The sequence below is a fragment of the Salminus brasiliensis genome, chromosome 9, assembly GCF_030463535.1.
Source record: "Salminus brasiliensis chromosome 9, fSalBra1.hap2, whole genome shotgun sequence".
Taxonomy (NCBI): Eukaryota; Metazoa; Chordata; class Actinopteri; order Characiformes; family Bryconidae; genus Salminus; species Salminus brasiliensis.
Window position 1 is genome coordinate 4,611,048 of NC_132886.1, and position 26,012 is coordinate 4,637,059.

The 26,012-nt window shown below is 41.0% G+C and overlaps 1 protein-coding gene across 1 annotated transcript; it reads left to right on the forward strand.

The window, feature by feature from the left end:
* Window positions 1-700: 700 nt before the first annotated feature.
* On the forward strand, window positions 701-23,502 carry LOC140561935 (phospholipid phosphatase 3-like). Its single transcript, XM_072687214.1, has 6 exons — window positions 701-973; window positions 10,414-10,571; window positions 17,682-17,962; window positions 18,395-18,452; window positions 19,580-19,756; window positions 21,383-23,502. Exons 1-6 carry the CDS (start codon window positions 838-840, stop codon window positions 21,500-21,502), a joined length of 930 nt encoding a protein of 309 aa, XP_072543315.1. The 5' UTR covers window positions 701-837; the 3' UTR covers window positions 21,503-23,502.
* The last annotated feature ends 2,510 nt before the right edge of the window (window positions 23,503-26,012 follow it).

Here is a 26,012-nt window from a genome sequence, read left to right on the forward strand (position 1 = left end):
GCCTAATAATTAGAAATTAAGCCCAACATGGCTAGGTTCAGCTGGTTGACCAGCTTAGCTTTCGGCCACTAAAGTGGTGTTTTTGCTTGCGTTAGGATGATTTAGCTGGTCTACAACCAACCTGACCAAGCTGGACCAGGCTGGTCAACTAGCTCAACCATGGCCAAAATCCAACGCAACATCCAACACCATGCTGCTCAAAAGCTGGTTGACCAGCTAGCATACCAGCATAGGGTGTGTTTTCGCCTTGATGACCAGCTTTTCAACCACTGTGTCCATCAGATAATCAGCAACCTGAGCTGGATTTTCTCTGAGGTTCTCTGACTAATAAAACCACTTATTTCTAAGGGGTTTGAGGAACAGGCTTTCCATGCGAATGGTTCTTTGAGTGTTCAAGGTTCTGCAAAGGCCTAATAACCACTGCCTTTACTGAAGAACCCTGGAGGAACCTTGCAACCATCCATCCTCTGTAAGCACACCGAGGTGAAATAGCAGGATTGCTATGGAAGGAGAGGTGGAGGGGGCGTGGCTTGAGGTGAAAAAGGGTGAGGGCGGACTTTGCCGTGAGGGATGGAAAGGGGGCGTGGTTTAGGGTGAAGGAGAGAGAGAGGGAAAGGCGGCTCTGTTGGGGGAGAGTAAAGTTTGGGGGTCCACCAGCCCAGCTGCGCACAGAAGTTGAATTGAGTTGTCCAGCCTTTGTTGTGGAGATCCTTCTGGGTTTTGGAGAGCTGGGTGCAGATCTTTGTCCTTTGTCCTCCACTGATTCCTTGCAGAAAGTCGTACCCGGGTTCTCCACCATCCTTCTAAGGTTCTCTCCACGGAAAACCAGCCGAGCAAATGCAGCGTTTACTGGGGGAGAAGGTGATGGCGGTGGAGAGCAGAAACGGCAGCTCAGGCTTAACCCCCACCGAGGGCAAAGACAACAGCCAGAGGAAAGTGCTCATCTTTCTGGATCTCTTCTGCCTCTTCCTCGGTGAGTTGAACCCTTTGCACGCGCTCTTTTAATCGATGAACTGTCACGCACTGAGGGGCAGAATTATTCGATTAGCGACAGTAGATTTGAGAGTGTATTAATCTATATACATATCTGTCAAATCTAAATATTAGTGCAGTTCTTTTGAGTTTTTACTCCTCTGCATATTTTCAAATGATAATACATAAACTCAAGTCGGGCTTTCTTTGTCAACTACGTTAACAATCGAGTAATTTCCCGATTATTTTGACGATTAATCGACAAAAATCATTCATTTGAATGAGAGCCCAATAAAATGAAGCTAAATGAACAGTAATAAACTAATAAGAGCTTTTCAAAGATTCTTAAATGATTTTAGTGAAACGTACTATACTAATATACTATATAATTTATATATTTATATTTATTTACGAAAATACTAATATACTATATGATTTAGTAATTTCATAGACATATGTGTGTGTACAACAGGCTTTTCTTACAATAATTGAAAACAGCAGCAGAAACGGTGGTATTATGGGGTGTCATATTTAGAAATCTGCAAATTCAGTATAATAAAGTTTAACAGTATTTTGAATGGCAAAACCTTTACAAGCATTAGGATCTGTGGTTCTCTGTTTATCAGTTTTTTCAATCAAATATTTCCAGTTTATTTGATTAATTTAATAAATTCGTCATTGTGATCATCCTAGTTGTATTTTTAAAATTAAACCTTTTATTATTTTAATTAATTAATTTATTTATTTTATTATTTTCATCTCTCTTCACACCTCTCAGGATTTAGCTTTGTCCTTTTGTTTTGCTCCAAAAGAGCCCAAAAAAGCGACTTCAGGCTGATAACACTGATAAATGTTGGCCTTGGTAAGAAGTTCTACTGCAGGTCTTCAGAGTTTTAGGCTCCTTCACATTAATTTGCATATAAGAGGAGCATGGGGAGCTAGGAGCTTGTCTTTATCTGGGCTGACCGTGTCCATTCAGAGCTTTCGCACTGCTTTTCAGTCTTTCACTGCCGCTCTGCCATTTAGACCATGGATCTTCTCGACGCCACTCATGCAAAAACCTTGCTTCTCCATTTTTGTTGTTTTTCTCTTTTAGACGTAATATGAAAACGGCAGCTGTTCTTTACTTTGTGTCAGAATTTAGAATTTCTTGATGAATGGACCAATAGAAATGCTCTAAAATCTTCTTACATAGACGTCTATTGAGTTCTGACAACTTGGAGATTTGGAGGAGGTTTCTTCATGACTGCGCTGACCTGCTTTCCTCCAGTTGTACATGGCTGGATGCAGCTGTTGTTTCTGAGACTTTGTACACATGGATCCAGGAGTTATCCTGAGGTCATATTGGCCACCTTTCGGCCTCGACGTGAGCGGACTTGGACGATAGACAGAGACCGCTAATCACAATGATTACATAACCTTCTGTGCCTCTAGAGGAGGAATCTCCTCTGAACAGCAGAAGCAGGTCTTTTGGAAGACCACCATATCATATCAGAGCACCTTTTAAAATTAAACACCTTAAAACCTTAAAAAGTTGGTGATTGAGAAGCTGGAAGGCCTGGTCTGTACTTTTCCAGACTAGATAAAGTTCTGAATAACTGAAGGTTGATTTACTACCTTGCCCAGATGGATACTCAGAGCTGGGGTCTACTGGCAGCTGATGGCTGTTTGTCACATCTGTCGTCGAGGCCATGTGGATGCCTTCAACACAGCCAGCCAGCCAGCCAGCCAGCAGGGTGAATTTATGGCCTCTAGCATAGAGGCTTAGCATGGCCTGCTGTGCCGGGAGCTGTCGCGCTGTGGTCAGCAGAAGAATGGATGTTATTAAGTATGATTATAAGGATAAACAACAGCACGTCAGCTGGTGTGAGGGGTGTATTTCTGTCGGCTTAATCTGAATTTGGGTGCAGTTCAAGTTCTTGGGGAGATTTAGCGGACTTTGCCGCATTCCCATTCCCATTCTGACGAAAGGGGAAACTCAGCTGACTTTATTGTTGGAAGGAGTGGAGCTTCATCCAAGAACGTCCTGATCTGAACGGTACGTCACGTTACGAGTAGTGCTGGGTGAGGTGCTGGGTGCGTATACTAGTACAACTTTACTGGCTTCTGATTTGCTGATTCAGCCATGTTGATGGGTGGCAGATCGCTCAGTACCTGCAGAGTGTGTCCATTGACCTAAAAATACTAATACCTAAAAGCTAAAGAAATAAAATGAAGGACTCGCTGATATGGGAATTCTGAGCTGATGCTGATATTGGATATTTTTCACTGTCAGTATTTTTTGCTCAGTATTTTTCGCTGGTAAAAAACACCATCATATTTCTTTAAAGACATTTTCGTGATCCACTGTAATTATTGTGATGGTTTGATGTGCAGATAAAATGCACCAGTAGCAGCAGATTTTAAACACTGCTATTCAAATATGATCCTTTTCTTCCTAATGTGCCACACTGTGTGCAGTTAAACAGGACTATTACACTCTTAGCCATGAAACAAGCACACGCAATATCCACGATATTCTCCGGAAAGCATGTTGAGTCTCTGAATAAGAGCATTTTCCATGATATTCCGTCGGATTGAACTTTTACCACTGTCCTACAACAGCCTCATATCTCCAAAATGGCATTTTTTCAGGAGAAGGAAAAAAATTCTGGACTTTCAATGGAAGTCAATGTAAAATGATTTTATTCCAGGTTATTTTGGAGCATTTCTATTGGTCTGTTCAACAGGGAATTCTGACACAATATGAGGAGCAACTGCCAGATTCACATGAAGTCAAAATGTAAAAACTGGCAGAAATGAAAGGCTAGCTACCCTTTTACATTGTATCACAATTTCCCAAAACATGGACCAATAGAAATGCTTGGAAATTACTTATTTTAATAGAATAATATCGTTTTATCAACTTTTTGTCATCCTGCTATAAAGTGACCATTTTGAAGATACAAGGTTTTGTACAGATTATAACAATGAGGTATTTCAGCTGAGTTATAAAAAAAAAAAGTTTGTGGACACCCCTTTCATGAATGCACTCAGCTACTGTAAGCTGCACCCATTTATGACACAGATGTGCAAATGCACATACACACACACACACACAGCTTGCCTAGTCCCTGTAGAGAGGTATGGTCAATAGAATAGGACTCTCTGACCTATTGGCAGCATGCTGCCTAACGCCAGGGAGGCAGGATGTGTACTACTTTCCAAGCAATGCTAGAAGAGGAGATATGGGATTCAGCTGACCTCCGCAGATTCCTTACTGTCCTACTAATAATCAGGAGGTTATCTAATTAAAACCAAGCTGGCAGTGGCCTGTTATTACTCGGAAGCCTCGTGGGTGGTCAGCCTATAACTTATGGTCAGGATTACAGAAGGGGACAATTAGGCTAGGTTGAAAAGTGCAGACCAGCCTATCTCCTCTTCCAAAACCAGTGGGAGTATTTTTATTATAATACATATTTCCTGAGAGCAGGAATTATTCATATATTTGCTTGTTTATGGTGTGTTTATGCCGTGGCCGCAGTGTGTTTTGACTGGCCGCAGTGATTGCTTGACTACAAGCAGCCAGTGTGAGGCCTGTCGCTGATGTGGTCAGATGGGAGTGACCGCACGGCGGAAGTAGCGGAAGCACAGAGGTAATTACAGCCCTCTGTCAGCTGTGTGCTTACACACGCTCATCCCGCCTCGGCCTCTCTGCCACAACAGCGGTGGGCAGGCTGGCTCGAGGAGACGTGGTTACTCAGAGTATACCAGCCCGGTCTTCTCAATTCCAGCACATCTTGGGCTAAATGTGAGTTTTAGCCAGTAGACATGCCCCTTAAGTCTTCTCATACCAGTAAGAGGCTAATTAAATGATCTGGCATGTAGGGAATTCCACCGTGGCTGATGAACGGAGCGTCACTGAGGAGTGCATTCTGGATTATGGCTGATTACGTGGCCAGTATTGAAGCTCTACGCTCTAAATGAAGGTGCTACCAGTGGTTCCTTGAGCAATGCCATTGAAGAATCACTTGTGGTTCCATAAAGGACCATGTTTTTATAAAAGAAATGTGTGACTAATTAAACACTCCCCAACCAGAATTGATTCTTCTATGGCAAGGCTCAAAGAACCCTTGGGAGTGCCATTAGTTTTCAGAGTGTAGGCCTCAATGTCCAGTTCTCTGGAATGATGGATGGTGGAGCTCCATCCAGTTCTTTTGGTACGGGTTGAGGAAGTTAGGGATGATGATGAGGTGGTGTGGTAATCCTTCAACATCCTGACCACAGTAATGCTTTTGTTTCTGAATGCAATCAAATCCTCACAGCAACGTTCCTCCAAAATCTAGTAGAAAGCCTTCTTCTCTGGACAGTAGAGACAGTTACTCCAACAGAAGAAGAATCAACTCTTTAATACCCTTGATTTCAAAAGAAGCGATGAGCAATGAGCAGGCGTCCAAATACTTTTGTCATCATTCCATTCCATTTATTCTCAATCATCTAACCTAAGCAGACTTGATTGGACCCATCTGTTCATCTAAATGTCCAATGTCCAGCCATGGCTGTGTTTGGAACTCGTGGAGAACTGCGACACGCCATTTTCCCAAGGTTTAGAGACCTCTACTGTCCAGGGAACAAGACTTTCTATAGGATTAGATTGCATTCAGCAACAAGAGCATTAGTAAGGTCAGTATGTTGGATGATCATCACCCCACCTCACCTCACCTCATCATCCCCAACTCACCCCAAAAGTATTGACTGGAGCTCTACCATCCATCATTCCAGAGAACACAGTTCTTCCACTGCTCCACAGTTCCTCAATGCTGGGGGACTTTATACCCCTCTATAGCCCACGCCTGGCATTAGGCAGCATGGTGCCTATAGGGTGCCAATAGGTTCATGATGTTTATCTGCTCCAGAGAGTCCTATTCTATTGGCAGTACTTCTTTACAGGGACTAGACAAGCTGTGTATGTGGTGTGTGTGCATTTGCAAATCATAGAAGGGGTGTCCACAAACATTTGGACATGTAGTGTACCTGTTTTTTTTAAACTTCTAAATCTTCTCAGTGTCAATATCAGTCAATATATAAAAAAAATATATATTCCAAGTCATATTGGAGCGTTTCTATTGGTCCGGTCGTCCTGAAATTTGGATACAGTGTAAAGAACAACTGCCAGATTCACATTATGAGGTGGTTTGAGACTGGGTGACTGTAATTGCATGCTGTCCGCAGGAGGGTGCAGCTTTAAAGGCTGCTAATCAGCTTTGTAGCCACATTGGCTGCTGTGCTGCTTATTCTGAAGGAGATTACCAGGACCGCCTCCCCACGTACCCTCCCCACTCATACTCAAACTGGTCATCTGTGCGGAAAACAGTGTTTACCTCCCAACAGCAGCTTCTCTGGGCTGACGGTACTTCAGGACCAGCTAAAACTGGGAATGGGGTTCAGTCCATTATAATACTCGGCCTTTTCACCAGTAACATTCATTCTCAAAGCCACCTAATTGACTCAAAATACACAATGTGTCCAAATATTTGTGGACACCCCTTCTAATGAATGCATTCAGTTGCTTTAAGTTGCACTTATTTCTGCTGACACAGCTTGTCAAGTCCCTGTAGAGAGAAGATCAACATGAACCTATGGGCACCATGCTGCCTAATGCCAGGCGTGGGCTATAGAGGGATATAAAGCCCCCCAGTATTGAGCTGTGGAGCAGTGGAAGAACTGTGCTTTCTGGAGCTCCATCCAGTATTTTTGGTACCTGACCTTAGTAATGCTTTTGTTGCTGAATGCAATCAAATCCTCACAGCAGTGCTCCTCCAAAATCTACTAGAAAGCCTTCTTCCCTGGACAGTAAAGACAGTTACTCCAACAAAAGCAGGATCAACTCTTTAATACCCTTGATTTCAGAAGAAGCGATGAGGAATGAGCAGGCGTCCAAATACTTTTGTCATCATTCCATTCCATTTATTCTCAATCATCCAACCTAAGCAGACTTGATTGGACCCATCTGTTCATCTGATTACTGCCTTCTTGATGAGCTGAGCTGAAGAGTGTTTGGATTTAGGTTCGTGCTGAAACCTGAAGGAAGGTAGATCTCCAGGAGGAGATCCCGGCTCCGCTACGCCCAATTCCAGCTGTGTTATGCACAGGAAATTCTAAAATATGCAGGGCAGGGGTTCTCCATCAGCGGGACTGAGAAGCGCTGCTCTGCACCATCTGAGCCCCTCCTCACTGCAACTGGGATCTGGACTTGCTTTATGAAACGATCACATCTCGAGCTCAGACAGAGGACTAAAGTGTTCAATTACAGGTTTTTTTGGGGGGGGTAATTTAAGTACCTGTGATACACAAGTTTCATTACAGACGATCTTCCGTCTAGACAGAAAGCACACAAGCGCAGCCCTAACCGCACGGCCCAGACGTCCTCATCTGTCCACACAGCTCTCAAACACATGTATGCACACTTATCCCGCCAAGGGGGACTGGAAAATCTGTGTGTGTGTCAATTACTGACCAGCAACCTCTTCGACAGCAGCCTCGAAGTCCCTTCCTTCTCCTCCCATTTTGCAGCTTCTCTGAACTGCTTTTGACTTTTGCTAAAACAGGGCTTTTCTGGCAGGTTCTGAGTCGTCGGAATGAACAGCTAAGATTTCAGTCCAAAGTTCGACATGCGTTCTTTCAAAACCCGTTTCTGAGCTAAATCCAGAAGCTGGCTGCAACGCCGGGAAGCAGGAGGCCAGCCAGAAAGCTGACTACATGAAATTTGGCTGAAGGAGAACTGCAGGCCTTGGTGCAAAATTAGTGAAATGTAGGGATGTAGGATCCTAAAATGTTGGCTCCGGGCAGATCCTGGCCTATTTGAATGGATCGGGTATTGGCTATTTTAATCCCAATCCAGTTCTGAGTCTTGCTGTCCTCTGTCCCCATTAACAGACCAATTATGTTGACCAAAAAGCACCATTAAAACAGGCTGTTTTTGCAGGTTGGGTTTCCTCTGTGGACTGTATGGACTGCAGGAGTGGACACTACGTTAATAACGTTTACATTCTACCTAATGTAAAAAAGAAAAGACAAAAAATTCAACATGTAAAATTTCATTCTCTCTGAAATCTCCAAAAGCCTGTCTGGGTTGTGTGGCGTACTCTTGTGCTGAGATGAAGGCATGCTTTAAACCCATCCATGCTGGTAAATCCATCAGGCTCTGAGCATGTGCTGGCTCATGGCCTGATGCAGCGGAGAGATCAGTTAGGATCAAGTCAAGCCTCGTCTGGATGCTGTGAAGGTTTAATTTTTGAAACTGACTCTAAATGTGAGCTGTAGTGTCGGACTGCTCAGCCTGCTCACCTACAGTACCGCAGGTCTTCTAGGTCACCTCATGGATTTCCATCAATAAGTCCAGTAAGACCAGTTAATTCTTACTGGACAGATTTTCAGACTTCAGAACTATGCTCCAAAGTAATCAAATATTTTTTTTTAGTTACCAGTTTTTAAACATTAAGTTTAATTATTTATTAAATGTAAACAACAACTAATATATATTCGTTTTGTTTACATTTAATAATTAATTAAATTAAAAAATATATGTATTTTTTAATTAATTTTTAATTTTATGTTTACATATTGTTGTGATTTATGCTATTAAACACCACTAATATTATATATATATATATATATATATATATATATATATATATATATATATATAAATATTAGTGTATTATTATTATTATTATTATTCTAATATTAGAATATATATATATATATATATATATATATATATATATAGATATATATATATATATATATACACAATATAATATTAGTGGTGTCAATCTAATTTTTAAATAAATTTATTAATTATTACATGTAAACAAAAGCTAATAGTTTTTGTTTACATTGAATAATTAATTAAATTTTATTTTACATTACATTTTACACCACTAATATTATATATATATATATATATATATATATATATATATATATATATATATATATATATATATATAATCAAAATATATATGTGTGTACATTATATATACATACACACATAATATAATATTAGTGGTGTCAATCTATTAAAAAGTTAGCATATAAAAAATAGCATAAATCACAACAATATGCTGGGATTAATCACGATTATTAATCACAAGTTAAATTGCTAGCTAGTGTCCATTTATTTTTCGTATAATATTTTATTGTAGTTTAGAGAAGTTTAGCCTCGAACACGACTGAGCTCAAACACAGAAGCTTTCATAGAAAAACAATGGAAGCGTTTAGGAGGAACAGCTCACAGAGAGCAGCTCAGTGTCCACCTAGTGTCTGTCAGACCGGTCAGGGCTGAGTGCTGAGCTCAGAGCAGAGTGCAGAAAAGCCTCCAACTGACTCAATAACTGCAGCAGAGCTCCAGACCTGCTGCTGCTGGTAGAGCTTAGAGTAAAGGAGGACAAGCTCCATATTAATAATGCCTGTGGGTGAATTGGTATGGAAAAGCCCTTATCCGGGTACTTCTGTACAAACTGGTGGGCTAGTTGTGGCCCTGGGCTGTTTAAGGGGTTAACTCTGAAGCGCACTGGTCACTGATGGTGATCATCTGGGAAATCCTTCAAGCTTGTTTGGCATTTGCCGTTCAAATCTGGATCTTTTTTTTTTTAGTAAACAGATTATAAATAATAAAACTCTTGCCCAATTTGCCCCCCGTAAACATCCCCAGAGTTCAGTGATGAATCGAACCCAAGCGAACTTCAAAGCTGCTTTTTGCCTGAAGACAGAAAACCGGCCCGGAGAGAGACACTGTCCTGTTTTCTCTGCCGTTGTGATTATCTGCTCTGGAACTTTATCACATTCCCCATCAGCCTGGCCAGTGTTTAGAGTCTGGTCAGTCTGTTTATTTGCGATCCTCTTAATGTCCAGTCAGGCCAGTTTAAAGTGTCCTTCGGCCGTCTCTACAAAGGCACACTACAGTAAACGCTCTGCGGTTATTTACAGCCCTATAAATACGTCCTTCTGCAGTTTGTCAGGTTCGGTCAGATGGAACTACAGAGTGTTTCACTTCTTCTTAGGAGGAACAGCTCACAGAGAGCAGCTCAGCCACCGAGTGTCTGTCAGATCACGTAAAGTTACAGAGTGGGGTCAGGGCCGAGTGCTGAGCTCAGAGCAGAGCCTCCAATAACTGCAGAGCTCCAGACCTGCTGCTGCTGGTAGAGCTTAGAGCAAAGGGGGAACAGCTCCTTATTCATAAAGCTAATGGGTTTAGAATGTGAAATCATTAAAGCTTCTGTAGGTGTCCCAATACTTTCTGTCCATATTAAGTATTTTACGGCTATGACCTGTGAGAATGATCCTGTGAATCATATAGGCAATCTGATGTGCTGATGTTTGATGCACACACACACATTGTCTGAATTCCTCATCCAGATTCCTCATACTGACACCTGTTTTCCTCTCTTTGTCCTGCAGCTGGTCTGCCATTCCTGATCATAGAGTCCAGCGCTGTCCGGCCGTACCGCCGTGGCTTCTACTGCAGCGACGAGTCCATAAAGTACCCCGCTAAGAACAGAGAGACCATCAGTGATGGGGTTCTATCAGCTGCCGGGACGCTCATCGTCGTCCTCTCTGTAAGTTTACCAAATGTACCAAGCACTCAGCAGCCGCCTGTCCCGTGCTGCAGCCGCCTGTCCCGCGCTGCAGCCGCCTGTCCCGCGCTGCAGCCGCCTGTCCCGCACTGCAGAACAGTGTACTTATGAGACTAAAGGAAAAAATGCTAGCAGCTAGTAGCATCTTGGCATGAACTGCTACTCTTCATGTTCAACTAAGTAAGAAAAATACCTCATAGGCTTTTATTAACATTAATATTTAGTTACTGTGTGCTTATTATTGAGGTATATATACCCCAATTTTTCCTAAATCTGCATCTCTACGTGTCTGGCAGCCGTTATATTCCAGGAATTTCATCTAACAGAGCTGAGTTAGCTAAATCTGCAGACTATGAATGGCATAAAGTCCCAACAGCAACATGAGAGTTGTGATTGGACATCAAGGTTATTTCAGCATAGTGATTTCTGAAGTTCAGATATTAGTACTGTGTTGTTAAAATTTCAATAATAACTTCTTTACATTATAATTATTATAATAATCATTTATTTGCATTATTTGAGCAGCAGTTTTTGAATAGTTGGCATTTCTACAGATAAATAAATGCTATAAATAGTAATATTTCTCTAAAAACACTGCCTATAAATAGTAGAACCAGAGAATCTGAGCATGGTCTCGTCACTTTGTCCAGAGCTCTTCATTTTGTCACTCAGCTTCATGCTCCTCAAAGTGTCTTCCATGGTATGAAAAGTAGGTCTTACCTAAATGATGATTTAAAAAATGGTTTAAAAGCCAACCAGCTCATTTCTACTGGCAGCTCATTCCACTCATTTATCAACATTTCTGCATAATTCAGCCTCTAAAATGGTCAGAGTTGGGCTTTGGTACGAAATGGAGGTTCATTGTAAAGAAACTTATCTAATCAGATTGTCCAGGTGTCGTCGTCCCCCCCCCCCCCCAAAAAAAAAAAAAAAACGTGTCCATACCTGAGTTTTATGTGGAATGTCGATGGTGGTAAAATAGTGGTAATCCCGTTTTCCTAAGGGACTATTGTGCCTCAAAATGCCCTACAGGTATCCATCCACCATGAATAGATTAAAAAAAAAAGACAAACAAAAAACATGGCACTCCGGCAGTGTATTCATAACCATTTGGCGTAACAGTCACTTTGTGAGGGAGCTTTTAGACGTTCACCCACCCAGAAAACCCTGGTTGAGAAGACGTTGAAAAGACGACTTTGCGCGCTGTCTTAACAAAGCTGATATTTGGTTGAAAAATTCTGCCCTTTCAGGTCGTTGAAAAGACGTCTAGACGTCTATGTCTGGACTAACCCCTAGTGCAGAAGGGCTTATCACACACTAAGGTGTATTACTGGGATTTTTGTACTAACTGGTGGGGCCATCCAGCGGAACATCGGCTTTCTAAGGGGTTAAACGTCTCTTTCTTTCCCAAAACGTCAGTATATGAAGCTTTTAAACAGCAGTGATCGTGCTCAGAAAGACTAGTCTGGGATTGTTCATTGACATTTTCATCAGGTTACTTTAATGGCTATATCAGGGCTATATGTATTCTATAAAAGATGTCCACTTTGGGGTTAAACACAGCCCAATTTTCACCAATGGCCAAACAGATGTAGCCCAAAAAACAATGTCCATATCGCTGCTGAACAATGTAAAACATTCATCTCCATGTTTGTCTGTTATTAGTTTTCTCCATGGTTTGAAGCCTGTAGCTGCTTCTGTTCACTGTGTTAATAATTCTGGATGAATGGACCAATAGAAATGCTTTAAATTACTTTACATAAGCACTTATTAATTTTACCAAGCCTTTTCCTGGAAAGTCACCATTTTGGAGATGCATGTTTTTCACTGGACGGCAACGGTATGACGTCTGGTGCTGGGTGGGTCTAGGTCTGTTTCCATTCACCACCACTGTGAACAGTTCTGACTTGAAAAGTCTGAAAGACTTGAATATTTAGAAATTGAGTGACGTAGAAACTTCGAAAATCTTTGGATTTCCCTTTTTAACTACTGATTTATTTATTTATTTATTTATTTTTGTGGCCAATTTTAGTCCATATTTCTTGTCTTTTTTGCAGTAACTTGGTGAAAGTGGCTTAATTGGGGCCTCCATTCAGGGCTGACTGTCAGACTACATTGTTTAAATCTTATAATCTGAAACCTTTGGTATCCAAAGCTTTGCTGTCGACTCTCAGACAGATCGGAATCGCTCCGGGTCCAATTTCCCGCAACATTTTATTTTTTAAGGTCATCTTAGCTGGTAGAGAGAGTCTTCAGTGTGATGCTCGCTCTGCCATTTCAACATCAGCTGGGTGCCAAAAGGATTTTTTGGAAACCCAGGTCCAGTCTTACTTCCCCTCCATTTGTCTGGTGCTCATCGGATGAGATAGTTCGGACACACATCACATTTATAAATAAATAAATAAATAAATAAATAAATAAAAAATAGATGCTGTTGCATGCATCCAGTCTCCACCCAGTAGCCATTTGTTTGGGAACCAGCCAAAAGGGTTCCACCAGAGGTGAAAGAACTGTAGGTAAACCCACAGTGTGTACTTAAATCCCCTTGTTTTCCTCTCTCTTATTCAGTCCATGTTAATGGCTGCTGGTGTGAAGCCTCGTTTGCATGGAGCCACACACTGCGCCACGCCAGACAGCAGGAAATGCTTAATTACTGTTTGTGCAATTTCAGGCTACATTTATGGGCTTTTTAGCAGGAGTTTGCGTGAAATGCTTGGGATGTGCACCAAGGAGCTCTTTAGATTTTCACACTTTACCAGCTAAGAATGCATTTACTGGGTATTTTTAGCGCCCAGATGTATAAATAGACTTGGGTTGGGGTGGAAAATGCTGAGATGCCATTTAACAAGCATATTTACCACCCTGTTATTTGCCTCAAAATGAAACATGCAGTTTTTCCTCGTACACAGTGTTTATGGAGGGTAAAAAATAAACTAAGCTTTTCTCTGATTGGCTGGTTTACTGATTTACGGCAACGCAGCGGCTCACAGGGCTCTCGTAATATTATAGCACAGTTTTCACAGTAAAACAAAAACACTGTAATTATTCCAGAGTCTTACTGGATAGTGCCGCTGTCCTTTAGCCCTGCCCCCCCTTGCTGGGTTTGGCTTGGCTTGGCTTAATTAATTAATTATATATATATATATATATATATATATATATATATATATGCTAATGCTTGGCTTAGCTGAGGGAGTCCAGTTTGTTTTCGAGAACAAAAATTGGACAATGGAGGGAAGAGATGGCATCAGCTAGCATTAGCTTTTAACCTATCACGGATCCCTGTTTGCACCCCTGAGGCCTGATTCCCATAGCAACCCATATTCCCATAACTGGAGTCTGGAGGTGATGAGCTGCTCTCTAGTATCAACAACACCAGTCGTCGTTGTCGGGTTTTACCATTTCGCCCAGCTTTTACTAGAGCTTTGACTAGTAGGCGGGGTTTATGTTCAAATATAACGAGTCGAGACTGTGATGTAACAGTTTTGGGGTTTTGGAATCGGCCTGTTTTCCAGCTCTGTTTAGGTTCTGCTGGAGGTTCTTCTGAAGGAGGACCGGCAGGGTTTGAGGTTCATGGTTTGTCTCAATATTCAACCATACCAAGAATCTAGGGCTCCTTTAAATGAGAGAGTCAGTCTGAATGAAATCAGCTGTTGCATCAAATAGCCACACATCCTTTCCCACTCTACCCTCTAACTAGACCCTTGTCTTGCAATAACTCAATCTCTCAGATTCCAGAGATGTTTTCGTTCGGCCCTTTCTTTTGGAAGTTGAGTTGGATTGACGGCGAGTCAAAAAAACTCTCTCGTCTAGGACTCAGAGAGTTGGTTTTTCCAAATGAGACGTTTTCATTTCCTTAAACAAGGAAGCGGGGGGACGGGAGGAATGTGCAGGATGATGGCGAGTTAACTGGTGGAGGATTTCACCGACGGGCGGGCCGGGAGTAGACCTGTACATACCAAAAAAGACAAGCAGTACTTCTCAGCCCCCCCCCCCCCAACCCCCCAGATACTTTAGTTTAAGCCAAGCCTGTTCGGTGGAAGAACCGATCAGCAGCAGTACTGGTAGACCGTCCCTGCTTTTAGGCCTAGGATCAGATCCCCCCCCTCTCCGCATAGCAGATTCTTTGATCAGAGTGTAATACACAAACGTCTTGGCTCTCATTGATGCTCCAGACTTCAAACTTGAGGCTCTAAACCAAACACCAGGCTACCAGCATGAGACTCGACAGCTAGCTCAGCACTTCTCTTTATTGGTACCAGCCATGAGCCCCTAAGATCCCCTCTCCACCTCCCCCAAAGTCCTTGCACGCACATTTCTCAGCGAGGAGTGTAAAAGGAGGGTGGAGGATGGGGGCCGGGGTTGAACACATGGGTTGCATTAACACTGCCCTCAATCATGCCGCCCCAGTGTGTTGCCCTGAGCTTCAAACTGGCCAAAATTCCAGAAGTGACATCCAGATGTGGAGAAATGGATTGGCTTGAGGACTGTGTGTTTAGCGATGAAGCGAAATGCCACTCAAACAGGCCGAGTGGAGGAAAAGCAGAAGAAGATGTCAGTCGGGAACGTGGGGCTCTATGAGATCTGGGCTTGTTTATGCAATTTTATCAGAGATCAATGATGATGATCTGAATATTAATACCTGCAGTTCTTTTGATCTTTCATATGAGCTGATGTTTGGTGATGTATTTATTAAACGCCAGAAGAGCAGAAATTTTAGCTGATGCTGGACTACTGCACTAAAATGTTGACAAAAGTATTGGGACACCTGCTCGTTCATTGTTTCTATTCAAATTAATTCGACTTGTCTTTATACTGATACGGGGCTGTACAGTACAACCAAACACTGTGAGGCTAAGTCTCCCGTGCAGAAATAGGTAGGACATGATACAATAGTGCAAGGACAGTAGACACATTAGGGGACAGGGTGCATAAACAACAAGTACAAACGCCATAAATACAAAAATATACAAATGTGTGCATGAAGGCTGGGTTGATTAAGGTCCAGACTAAGTTACTGTACTGACAGTAAAATGCAGGAAGTCTGTAGAGCAGTGATGGATGTGTGACGAGTGTACAGTGCAGTAATGAGTATAGCAGCTAGTGTTCAGGTAGAGGAAACAGTACACAGCTTATTTCCTGTTTCAGTTAAATAATAATAAAATCAAAATAAAATCAAGGGTATTAAGATAAGATGAGATAATTCTTTATTAGTCCTACAGTGGGGAAAATCACAGTTCACAGTGTCACAGCAGCAATGGGATAGGAAGACATTGAGATGCAAAACGTAGATAAATGACCTATATAGTCAAAAACTCTGAAGAAAAACAATATTATTTACAGATTATTTACAGATAATTGCAAATTGACCCTTAATTGTACATGTGTATGTGGGGGGGGGTGGTATTGCACATTGTAATTCATAATGTATTATGATTTATTAATGTATTCATTTATTAATTTAGAGTGTCTCCTGCTTTTGATGGAGTAACTGTATCTACAGTCCAGGTTAAACATCTGCATTTTATTTGTTTTGTAGCATTTATAAGTCTCTAACATTGGTGGATTGAGTCCCTACAGCTTCTTGTATCTGCATCAGTAAATGTGTACGAATAGCAGATAGCAGTGCAAACCACATACTAGCCTTTTCCTCTCTCTGCATTGTGTGATACTGGGAAACCTGACAAGGACTAAACTGGGGAAAACAAAGATTTAAAAAATCTTTTGTGCTGTAGGTTTTTTATATACAGTAGTTTTTTTATGTGCAACAGCTAGTTCCTTACGTCCATCCTTACGTTTAGCGTATAATACACTGGTAGTTACAGCTGCTGAGGTTTACTGTAAGTCACAGCATTTAAAATGGAAACAACCATAAAAGGTAGATCCAGATCTGACCCAGACATGAAAATGCAAGGCAGCAACAGGTTCTAAGTTTTCTACAGAAAAACAGTGCAAAATTTTACTGTAGCATTTTAATATATTTTTAATTTTTTTTTTTTTTTTTTTTAATTTATATAAAGCCCCCATACATTTATATACATTTAAATAGTTTATTATATGATATACTTAGTATTTTTATTATTATAAATGTATAATTTTTTTTATTATTATTATTATTATTCAGGGGCCCCGAGGCACGGTCACTATGATCAGTTGATCGCTGGTTCGAATCCCGATCATGCTGCTAGTTATTAGCAGTGGCGTTTGCGGGCTAGAGCATCGAAGCATCGAGGGTATGTGGCGCCTCCCTCCAGGTGCATTGGTTGCCCGGCGGCAGTTAAGGGGGCGTGTTTTGGTCTACCTTCACTAGTGTCGGGGGCATTGCGGGGGTAAAAACAGATTAATATAAATAAATAAATGAATATTATAATTATTATTCATTAGGTTCATATTAATAAATTGTAAATAAACGAATCCGTATATGGTGAAGATGTGCTTTAGTGCTGAGCAGCTCCTACACACAGTACGGTTATTTGCACCATATGGTGGAGATTTGCGTCACTCAGGCTGATTAGGAAGTGACACTGTTGGCCTTACCCGCCCCCCACTGAAAATGGCAGACTTTTCGCATTGTGTGACAGGGAGGTGTGGGTAGGTAGGCATAGGTAGTGGGTGGGGAAACTAACAGGGACTCTCCAGAGCAGATAAACATTGATGAACCTATTGGCACCATGCTGCCTAAAGCCAGGCGTGGGCTAGAGGGATATAAAGCCCCCCAGCATTGAGCTGTGGAGCAGTGGAAGAACTGTGATCTCTGGAATGATGGATGGTGGAGCTCCATCCAATACTTTTGGGATGAGTTAAGGAGTTGGGGATGAGGTACAGTGGGGTGGTGATCATCATCCAACATCTTAACCTCACTAACTAATGATTTTGTTGCTGAATGCAACAGACTTTTGTCCATAGAGTGTGTGTATATATATGTATGTGTGTGTGTGTATATATATATATATATATATATATATATATATATATATATATATATATATATAATTGAATATAATTTTTAATGTTTTGCCAAAAAGTCAAATAATTTTTGGGCCGAACTGCCATTAACCCATCCTCTCTTTGTATCCTCAATGCCTCACCCAGATCACAATAGGCGAGAGCTACAGGATCCACTACCTGCACGAGGGCTCCAACGCATTTGTGAGGAACCCCTACTTGTCAGCCCTCTACAAGCAAGTTGGGGTTTTCATCTTCGGCTGCGCGGTCAGCCAGTCCTTCACGGACATCGCCAAAGTGTCCGTGGGCCGCTTGCGACCTCACTTCCTGGACGTCTGCAGGCCGGACTTCTCCATGATCAACTGTTCCCTCGGTTACATCACCGACTACATGTGCACGGGAGACGACAGCAGGGTGCAGGAAGCTCGGTATGACGTGAGGCTTATCAGGGCCTTATTAGTACTTAAGTTTTAGCACATATACAGCTTCTAGATTATTAGCCTAATCAAACCATTGAAACCAGTGAAACCATTGAAAGCGTTGCGTTTTGTAGCCGTCTCCAGCCGAGCTACAGGGCTGGTTACGTAAGGATATTAGAATGTGCCTCAGCTGTATTATGTAGGCTAATGCCTGTGAGGAAATTGATGGATGTGCATCGTTGCACCTGTGAGGATTATCTGCAGTCTCCATTCATTATGTTAAGCTGTGCTAAGATCTGATGCTCGTGCATAGACTAACAATGATATCTGGTGCTGCCCTTGTCCTTGTACTGTTTTTTTATTTATTTATTTATTTAAATTCTCTACAAATCTATAATTCGGTATTGAAAAGGTCCTGAAATCGTTTTAATCTCTCAACAGGAAGTCATTTTTCTCAGGCCACGCCTCTTTCTCCATGTACACCATGCTCTACTTGGCTGTAAGTATGCACAACAGTCTACACACAGTTAATAATACACACTATGGCTGGGCGATATGGTAAAAATATTCAAAGACATTTTCACATTTTCACATTTCGCGATCGCAGACAATCTGCAATAGTATTGGCAGATTTTAAAAAATTACTGATTCAGATACTCTCCCGTACTGAGGGCAGTGATTGTAATTCAGAATCTGCTGCACTTCATCCAATTAAAAGTGACTAATTAGTTAGTAATGAAATGTGCAGTTAATCTGTGTCCTGTAAGCACTGACAATACCCTTGATATGCTTAGAAAAACATATTACGTACAATGTTAACTAAATTTATCACAATACAATATTAAATATTCTGATATCGCCCAGTCCTAATCTGCACTTTCTATTTTATATTTATTTGATATACAATACACTGCAGGTTCTTCCCTGTAGTAATGCCTGTAGTATCACAATGCTCAGTTAAACAATAAGATGGCTTAAATACACCAATCACAATCACTGTCAAAACGCAAATTGTCCCTGTCATGCAAAAACCTTATATATGAAATAAATTTGAAAAAATATATATTTATTTTATTTTTATTTTATTTATTTATTTATTTTTTTTATTTTTTTTTTTTTTCTACATTTTTTTGACATCATGTGAATCAAGTTTCCTTCTCCTGTAAAACTGCTGTTTAGAAGATACAAGGTTGTGTGACAGCAACAAAATAGTTATTGTTTTGTCGTCCCTGTCATGCAAAAACCTTATATATAAAATAAATTTGGGAAAAAAAAAAAAATATATATATATATATATATATATATATATTTTTTTTTTTTTTTTTTTTTTTGATTGAACACATAGTTCTGTTCACATTTGTACAGCATTAACTTTTGTTTTTATTTAGTCATTTTAATCAATGCAAAACTACAATATAAACCAAAAATTCAAAGTTTCAAAATTACCAAATTATTGGCAAATTGCAGTTCTGAAAATATGGAGAACTTTCCACACCTTGTGCATCTCTTTAATGCAGTTACTTTCATAACTTTTAGCCAGAAAACAAAAATTCTACATTCGTTAAATGTGAGAAATTCATTAAATTCTGTTTAATAAGGTTAACTCTCTTGTCTGTGGTTCTGCAGTTGTACCTACAGTCCAGGTTCACCTGGGAGGGGGCCCGGCTCCTGCGGCCGCTGGTGCAGTTTACCCTCCTCATGATGGCCTTCTACACCGGCCTATCCCGTGTCTCTGATCACAAACACCACCCCACTGATGTACTGGCCGGCTTTGCGCAGGGCGCCCTGGTGGCCTACTGCATCGTGAGTACTCCTGTTCCTTCGCTCACACATACAGTTACATTCCTACAGTAGATACACCTGTTGTCATTGTTAGGGTTGCTAATAGCGATGATAGATTAATTTACCTGAAGATCTGAATTCATTACTGATATTATGATGATTAAATCTACAGATTTACTTTATTATAGCTTATTTGGTTCAATAATTTAATAAAAACACTCACCAAGCACTTTATTAGGAACATGGGAAGATGGCCTTGATTGCACTGAAAATTTGGCCTTTGGTGTGGACTCAGATTCTGGTTCATGTTGACTCTGCAACTGGATCACACAATTCCTAAAGATTGTTCAGGAGCACTTGCTTTTGCTTCATGCTGTGAAGCTCCCATTCCACCACATCCCACAGGTGATCTACTGGATTCAGATCTGGTGACTAGAAAGAACAGTGAAGCAGTTCTGCTTTGTGAGATCATCAATCATGCTGGAGGCAGCCCTTAGAAGATGGTCAGTTGTGGTCATGAAGGAATGCACATGGTGGTTTTAATGAGTTCAAAGTGAGCCAAGATATAGTCTATAGTCTTCAGTTGTCCAGTATCCAACAAACCACTTCCACCTCAGCTTTCTGTTCTTGGCTGACAGAAGTGGAACCATTGGTCTTCTGCTGCTGTAGCAACCCTTTTTTTTTTTAAGAATTAGTAAATGCGCAAGTGTCCCAATACTTTTGTCCAGTGTGTGTGTATATATAATTGAACATCATTTTAAATTTTTTGCCAAAAAGTCAAATAATTTTTTGGACCGAACTATTGGTCTTCTGCTGTTGTAGCAATACTTCTTTTTTTTTAAGAATTAGTAAATGCGCAAGTGTCCCAACACTTTTGTCCAGTGTGTGTGTATATATAATTGAACATCATTTTAAATTTTTTGCCAAAAAGTCAAATAATTTTTTGGACCGAACTATTGGTCTTCTGCTGTTGTAGCAATACTTCTTTTTTTTAAGAATTAGTAAATGCGCAAGTGTCCCAACACTTTTGTCCAGTGTGTGTGTATATATAATTGAACATAATTTTAAATTTTTTGCCAAAAAGTCAAATAATTTTTTGGACCGAACTATTGGTCTTCTGCTGTTGTAGCAATACTTCTTTTTTTTAAGAATTAGTAAATGCGCAAGTGTCCCAACACTTTTGTCCAGTGTGTGTGTATATATAATTGAACATAATTTTTCTTTTTTTGCCAAAAAGTCAAATAATTTTTGGGCCAAACTGCCATTACCCGTCCTCCTGCTGTTTGTTCACCACAATTGTACAGAGTTACTGTAGCCTTTCTGTCAGCTCTAACCAGCCTGACCGTTCTAGGTTATTGACCCCAGGGTTTCCGTCTGCAGAACTGACCCTCACTGGTAAACTTTTAAAGACGGTTGTGCTGAAAATCCCTTAAGATCCGCAGATCTAGACATACTCAGACCAGCTCGTCTGACACCAACAGTCAAGCAATGCTTAAAAAATCGGCTGATAATGGTCCTGATAAAATGCTCGGTGAGTGCACACTGTTGGCGACTAGGCCTGGGCAACAGGGACGACTGTAATCATCTCCAGTGCACAGTCCAGTAGACGATCCTGATAGCGAATAACACTGTGTTTTCATTTCCCAGGTGTTTTACGTCTCTGATCTCTTCAAGTCAAAAGACAGAGGTTCTTCGATGACGTCGACTCCCTTAAAGAAAGACCTTCTACCAACTGTAGACCGGAACAACCATCTCACTCTAGCATGATGCAAATGCTAACCGAAGCCTAGCATACTCTGAAGAGTCCAGCTGACATGGACTTGGGCAGCTTAACAGTCAGTGGGCTAGCTGAGGCTGGATGGGTCTGCCCATCAACAGACTAGCCTGTACTGGACCGATCTAAACCACATGCAAGGCTTAATGTGCCAAACCTGGGCCATCTGCGATTTCAGGCCTGCATAAAGTACTCTACTTACAATTTAACCTGAGAGGCCGTGAAGAGTTCCAGCTCTACCAGATGGAGAAGTCTTTTCCTCCAGGCAGTGTCTTTTCCACAGAATCCTGAATTCACCACCTCAAATGGACAGCAAAGCTACGTCTGGTAACTGAGAGAGCAGATGAGCTCTTGGAAACCGTTGTCATATATCGTATGCCTCTAACTTTCACTTATGAAAGACTACAAATTCCTAGCCCAGAGGAAGGATTTTAAATGTTAGATTCTGATTATTTTTGAGAATATAGCACAATTTACACGACTTGAGATATTAGTGGTTTAAATGTAAAGGCTTCTACAATGCCCATTGTTTTAAATTGGGTGAGCGTTTGTTAATGTTAAAGGGTAAACCCAAACATGCTAACATGGTTAACAGAGACAAAAGCTGTAAAGGCCAGTCTTTATATTATTTTTTTTATAGCTCTAGTTCTTTAAATAAAGAACAAACACAAAAATGCTATCCCAGCTAACAATGGAAAGCAATTTTCATATTTGCATACTTCTAGCTCTTCAGCTAAAGACAAACCCAAACATGCTAACACGGCTAACAATAACAAAGGCTAGTAGAGACCAGTTTTGATATCTCTAGCTCTTTAGCTAAAGACAAACCCAAACATGCTAACACGGCTAACAATAACAAAGGCTAGTAGAGACCAGTTTTGATATCTCTAGCTCTTTAGCTAAAGAACAAACCCAAAATGCTAACATGGCTAACAATAACAAAGGCTAGTAGAGACCAGTTTTGATATCTCTAGCTCTTTAGCTAAAGACAAACCCAAACATGCTAACACGGCTAACAATAACAAAGGCTAGTAGAGACCAGTTTTGATATCTCTAGCTCTTTAGCTAAAGAACAAACCCAAAATGCTAACATGGCTAACAATAACAAAGGCTAGTAGAGACCAGTTGTGATATCTCTAGCTCTTTAGCTAAAGACAAACCCAAACATGCTAACATGGCTAAAAATGACAAAGGCTAGCAGAGACCAGTTGTGATATCTCTAGCTCTTTAGCTAAAGAACAAACCCAAAATGCTAACATGAATATCATTGAAAAGGTTTTTAAAGGCCAGTCTTAATATTTTTTATATCTTTAGCTCTTTAGCTAAAGACAGACCCAAACATGCTAACATGGCTAACAATAACAAAGGCTAGTAGAGACCAGTTTTGATATCTCTAGCTCTTTAGCTAAAGAACAAAACCGAAAATGCTATCACGGCTAACACTGAAACAGTAAAACCAGGTTTTCATATCTTCAGCTATTGATCTGAAAGACAACCCTCAGAATGCTAGCTAAAAACACGGCTAACAGTATCAGGGGGCTGCAGAGGCCATTTTTTCAGATCTCGCACAGCCCTTGCTTTGATGGGTGCCCATTTTTTTTACGTTAAAGGCCAATTCCAGCAATGCTAACCGTGAACAAGACTGACTGCGGCTAGTGTCCGCATGTCTTTAGCTTCATGCCTACGAGCTCTCTCTCTCTACGAGTGTTTTGGGCGAGTTATGACGTTCGTTTGTTATCGAGGTCTCGAGACGTGAACACAGGTTCATGGTGAATGGAGAGGGACCTCTATCTGCTGGTCTGAGATGAGTCCCTACAGAAGAAACACAACTCTAGTTGCGTTTAGGTTTAAGCTAGATTGATCACTTTTGAATGTGAAGGTGTGTGTATGTGTGAGTGTGTCTGTGGTCCTGATGATGAGACTGTACGTATATGAGAGACCACTATAAACGGGTCTCAGTGGAAGTGTGTGTTTGTCAGGGCTGGGAACCTACAGTGTTTTGTTTTTAGGTATATTTTTGTGTAATGAAAAAAAAAAAAAGACTGTGGATCTTAAACTGTACTCTGATACCACTTCATGAATAAAGTTGCGTTGCAGCTAATCATATGTGCTCATCTAACATCTGTTCATCTGAACCAAAAGTTTGTGGACACTCCGTCTAATGGATGCATTCCATTGCTGCCTACACTGCTTCTCCAGGCCCTGAATCTCTGGAGCAGATAAACAAGGAACCTATTGGCACCATGCTGCCTAATGCCAGGCCAGGTGTGGGCTAGTAGAGGGGTATAAAGCACCCCATTGACATTGAGCTGTGGAGCAGTGGAAGATCGGTGTTCTTTGGAATGACGGTGGTGCTTTTGGGATGAGTTGGGGATGAGGAGACCTCACTAACGCTCTTGTCGCTGAATGCAATCAAATCCTCACAGCAATGCTCCTCCAAAATCTAATAGAAAGTCTTCTTCTCTGGACAGTAGAGACAGTTACTCCAACAAAAGCAAGGGGAACTAATAGCCTTGAGTTCAGAAGAAGCAATGAATGAGGCGGTGTCCCAATACTTTTGTCCATATGGTGTATTCTAAAATATGAAAAAATTATCTGACCGGTCAAACTGAGCCACATGTCCAGAACTGCTCAGACTGCACAGTGTCCTTCTGAAATCAGATGTACTAAAACTGGATATGACCCACAGCTTTATCAGAATCTGTAACTATATAAGTAATAATATAAGTAATAATAATAATAATTCTCTTACTTAAATTCACATTAAAGGCATATAGCAGATGTTCTTCTCCAGAGCGACTTCTAAAAGAGCTTCACTGTCACTCAGAAAATACCCTCAGCTAGTTTATATCGGCTAGAGTCCAGAAGATCCTCTAATCTTAGACTCTACTAAATACAGAAGTCAGTCTGGAGACACAGTCCTCCCAGAGGAGGAGGGTCTTCAGTCTGGGTTTGAGGACAGCGAGTGTTGGACGGTTGCTGTTCGGACACCCGGGGGAAGTTCGTTCCACCACTTCGGTGCAGGACAGAAAAAAGTCTGGACGCTCGTCTTCCGTGGATCTTAAAGGATGGCGGGTCGAGCCGAGCCGTACTTGAAGCTGGAAGGGCTCTCGATGCAGATCGGCTTTTGACCATCACCATCAAGTACGGAGGTGCTGGCTGGTCCGGTCTTGGCTTGTAGGCCAGAGTCAGGGTTACAGGGCTATTGCAGGGGGCTGATGATGTAAAGAGGAAGACCAGTCAGAAGGGAGCTGCAGTAATCAAGTCTTAAAATAACAAGAAACTGAACGAGCACCCGGATGACCTCAAGGCCTAGAGAGGAAATTATTCAATTATTTTCATGAAAGAATACCAATCAGATTCTGCTTAAAATTTACATAACTCTAGATATAAGTGGTATAAAATTATAGGCTTGTACAATGGCCTATGTGTTAGAGGATCAACAGTCAGCACATTCTGTATAGCTCCGCCCCCCCATGCTTCAGTAGTTATCGTCACTCTCAATCTCTCAGTCTCAGTCTCCCCAGCCAGCGAGTGGCAACCTCCCGCTTGATCAGAGATCTTTGGAAATCCACTACAGAAGCTGGATGTTGGGATTGGGGTTTTCACTACAAGGGAATGAACCAACACAAACACTGAAGCGGAATACAACTTTTACCTAAAATGAACAGTGCTTGGCATTAGGGGTGGGCAATATGATGATACAATAAAAAGACAAAAGTATTGGGACACCTGCTCATTCCTCATTGTTTCTTCTGGAACTCAGTCAAAAATCTTTTATGTCCATGATGTAAATATTGTGTAGAAAGGTCCTGACGAATTGACCAATAGAAATACTCCAAAATTACTTGGAATCAGATCTTTTTACATTGGCTTCCATTGAAAGTTACTGTAAAGTTAGGAGGTTTTTGCGACAATATGTTGTTTATTTGAGTTTAAGAAGATCAGAAGAGTCACAGTGGAGAACCGGTATTTAGTCATTAATCGAATCAGATCAAATCTAATCACATTTATTTGATATTGCATTGTTTTATAACTGGAGTTGTCACAAAGCAGCTTTACAGAATCATAAAAACCGAAGACCCCCGGTGAGCAGCCAAAGACCACAGCGGCAAGAAAACCTCCCTTAGAGCTGGAGGAAGAAACCTTGGGAGGAACCAAGACTCATCCTCCTCTGATCAGAAGTATTTATAAATTATTAAAAATAATCACAAAACCACAGAATAAGACTGATCTACTGCTCTGGTGTGCTGATATCATCATAATATCATAATATAATAATATAATAATTATAATATAGCCAGTATAACTAATATAATCATAGCAGTGATGATCAGAGTGAGTAATGATGGTAATGGTGGTGATATTAATAGTGGCAGATAGTTAAGAGTCTATGTAGGTTTTAACATGGTCATTAGGCAGGTAGCAGTGGCAGGAGGGTAGGCAGCTAGTCTGACACAGGTGGCAGTGGAGCCTGGGTTTCAGTCTAGAAGGTGGCAGCTG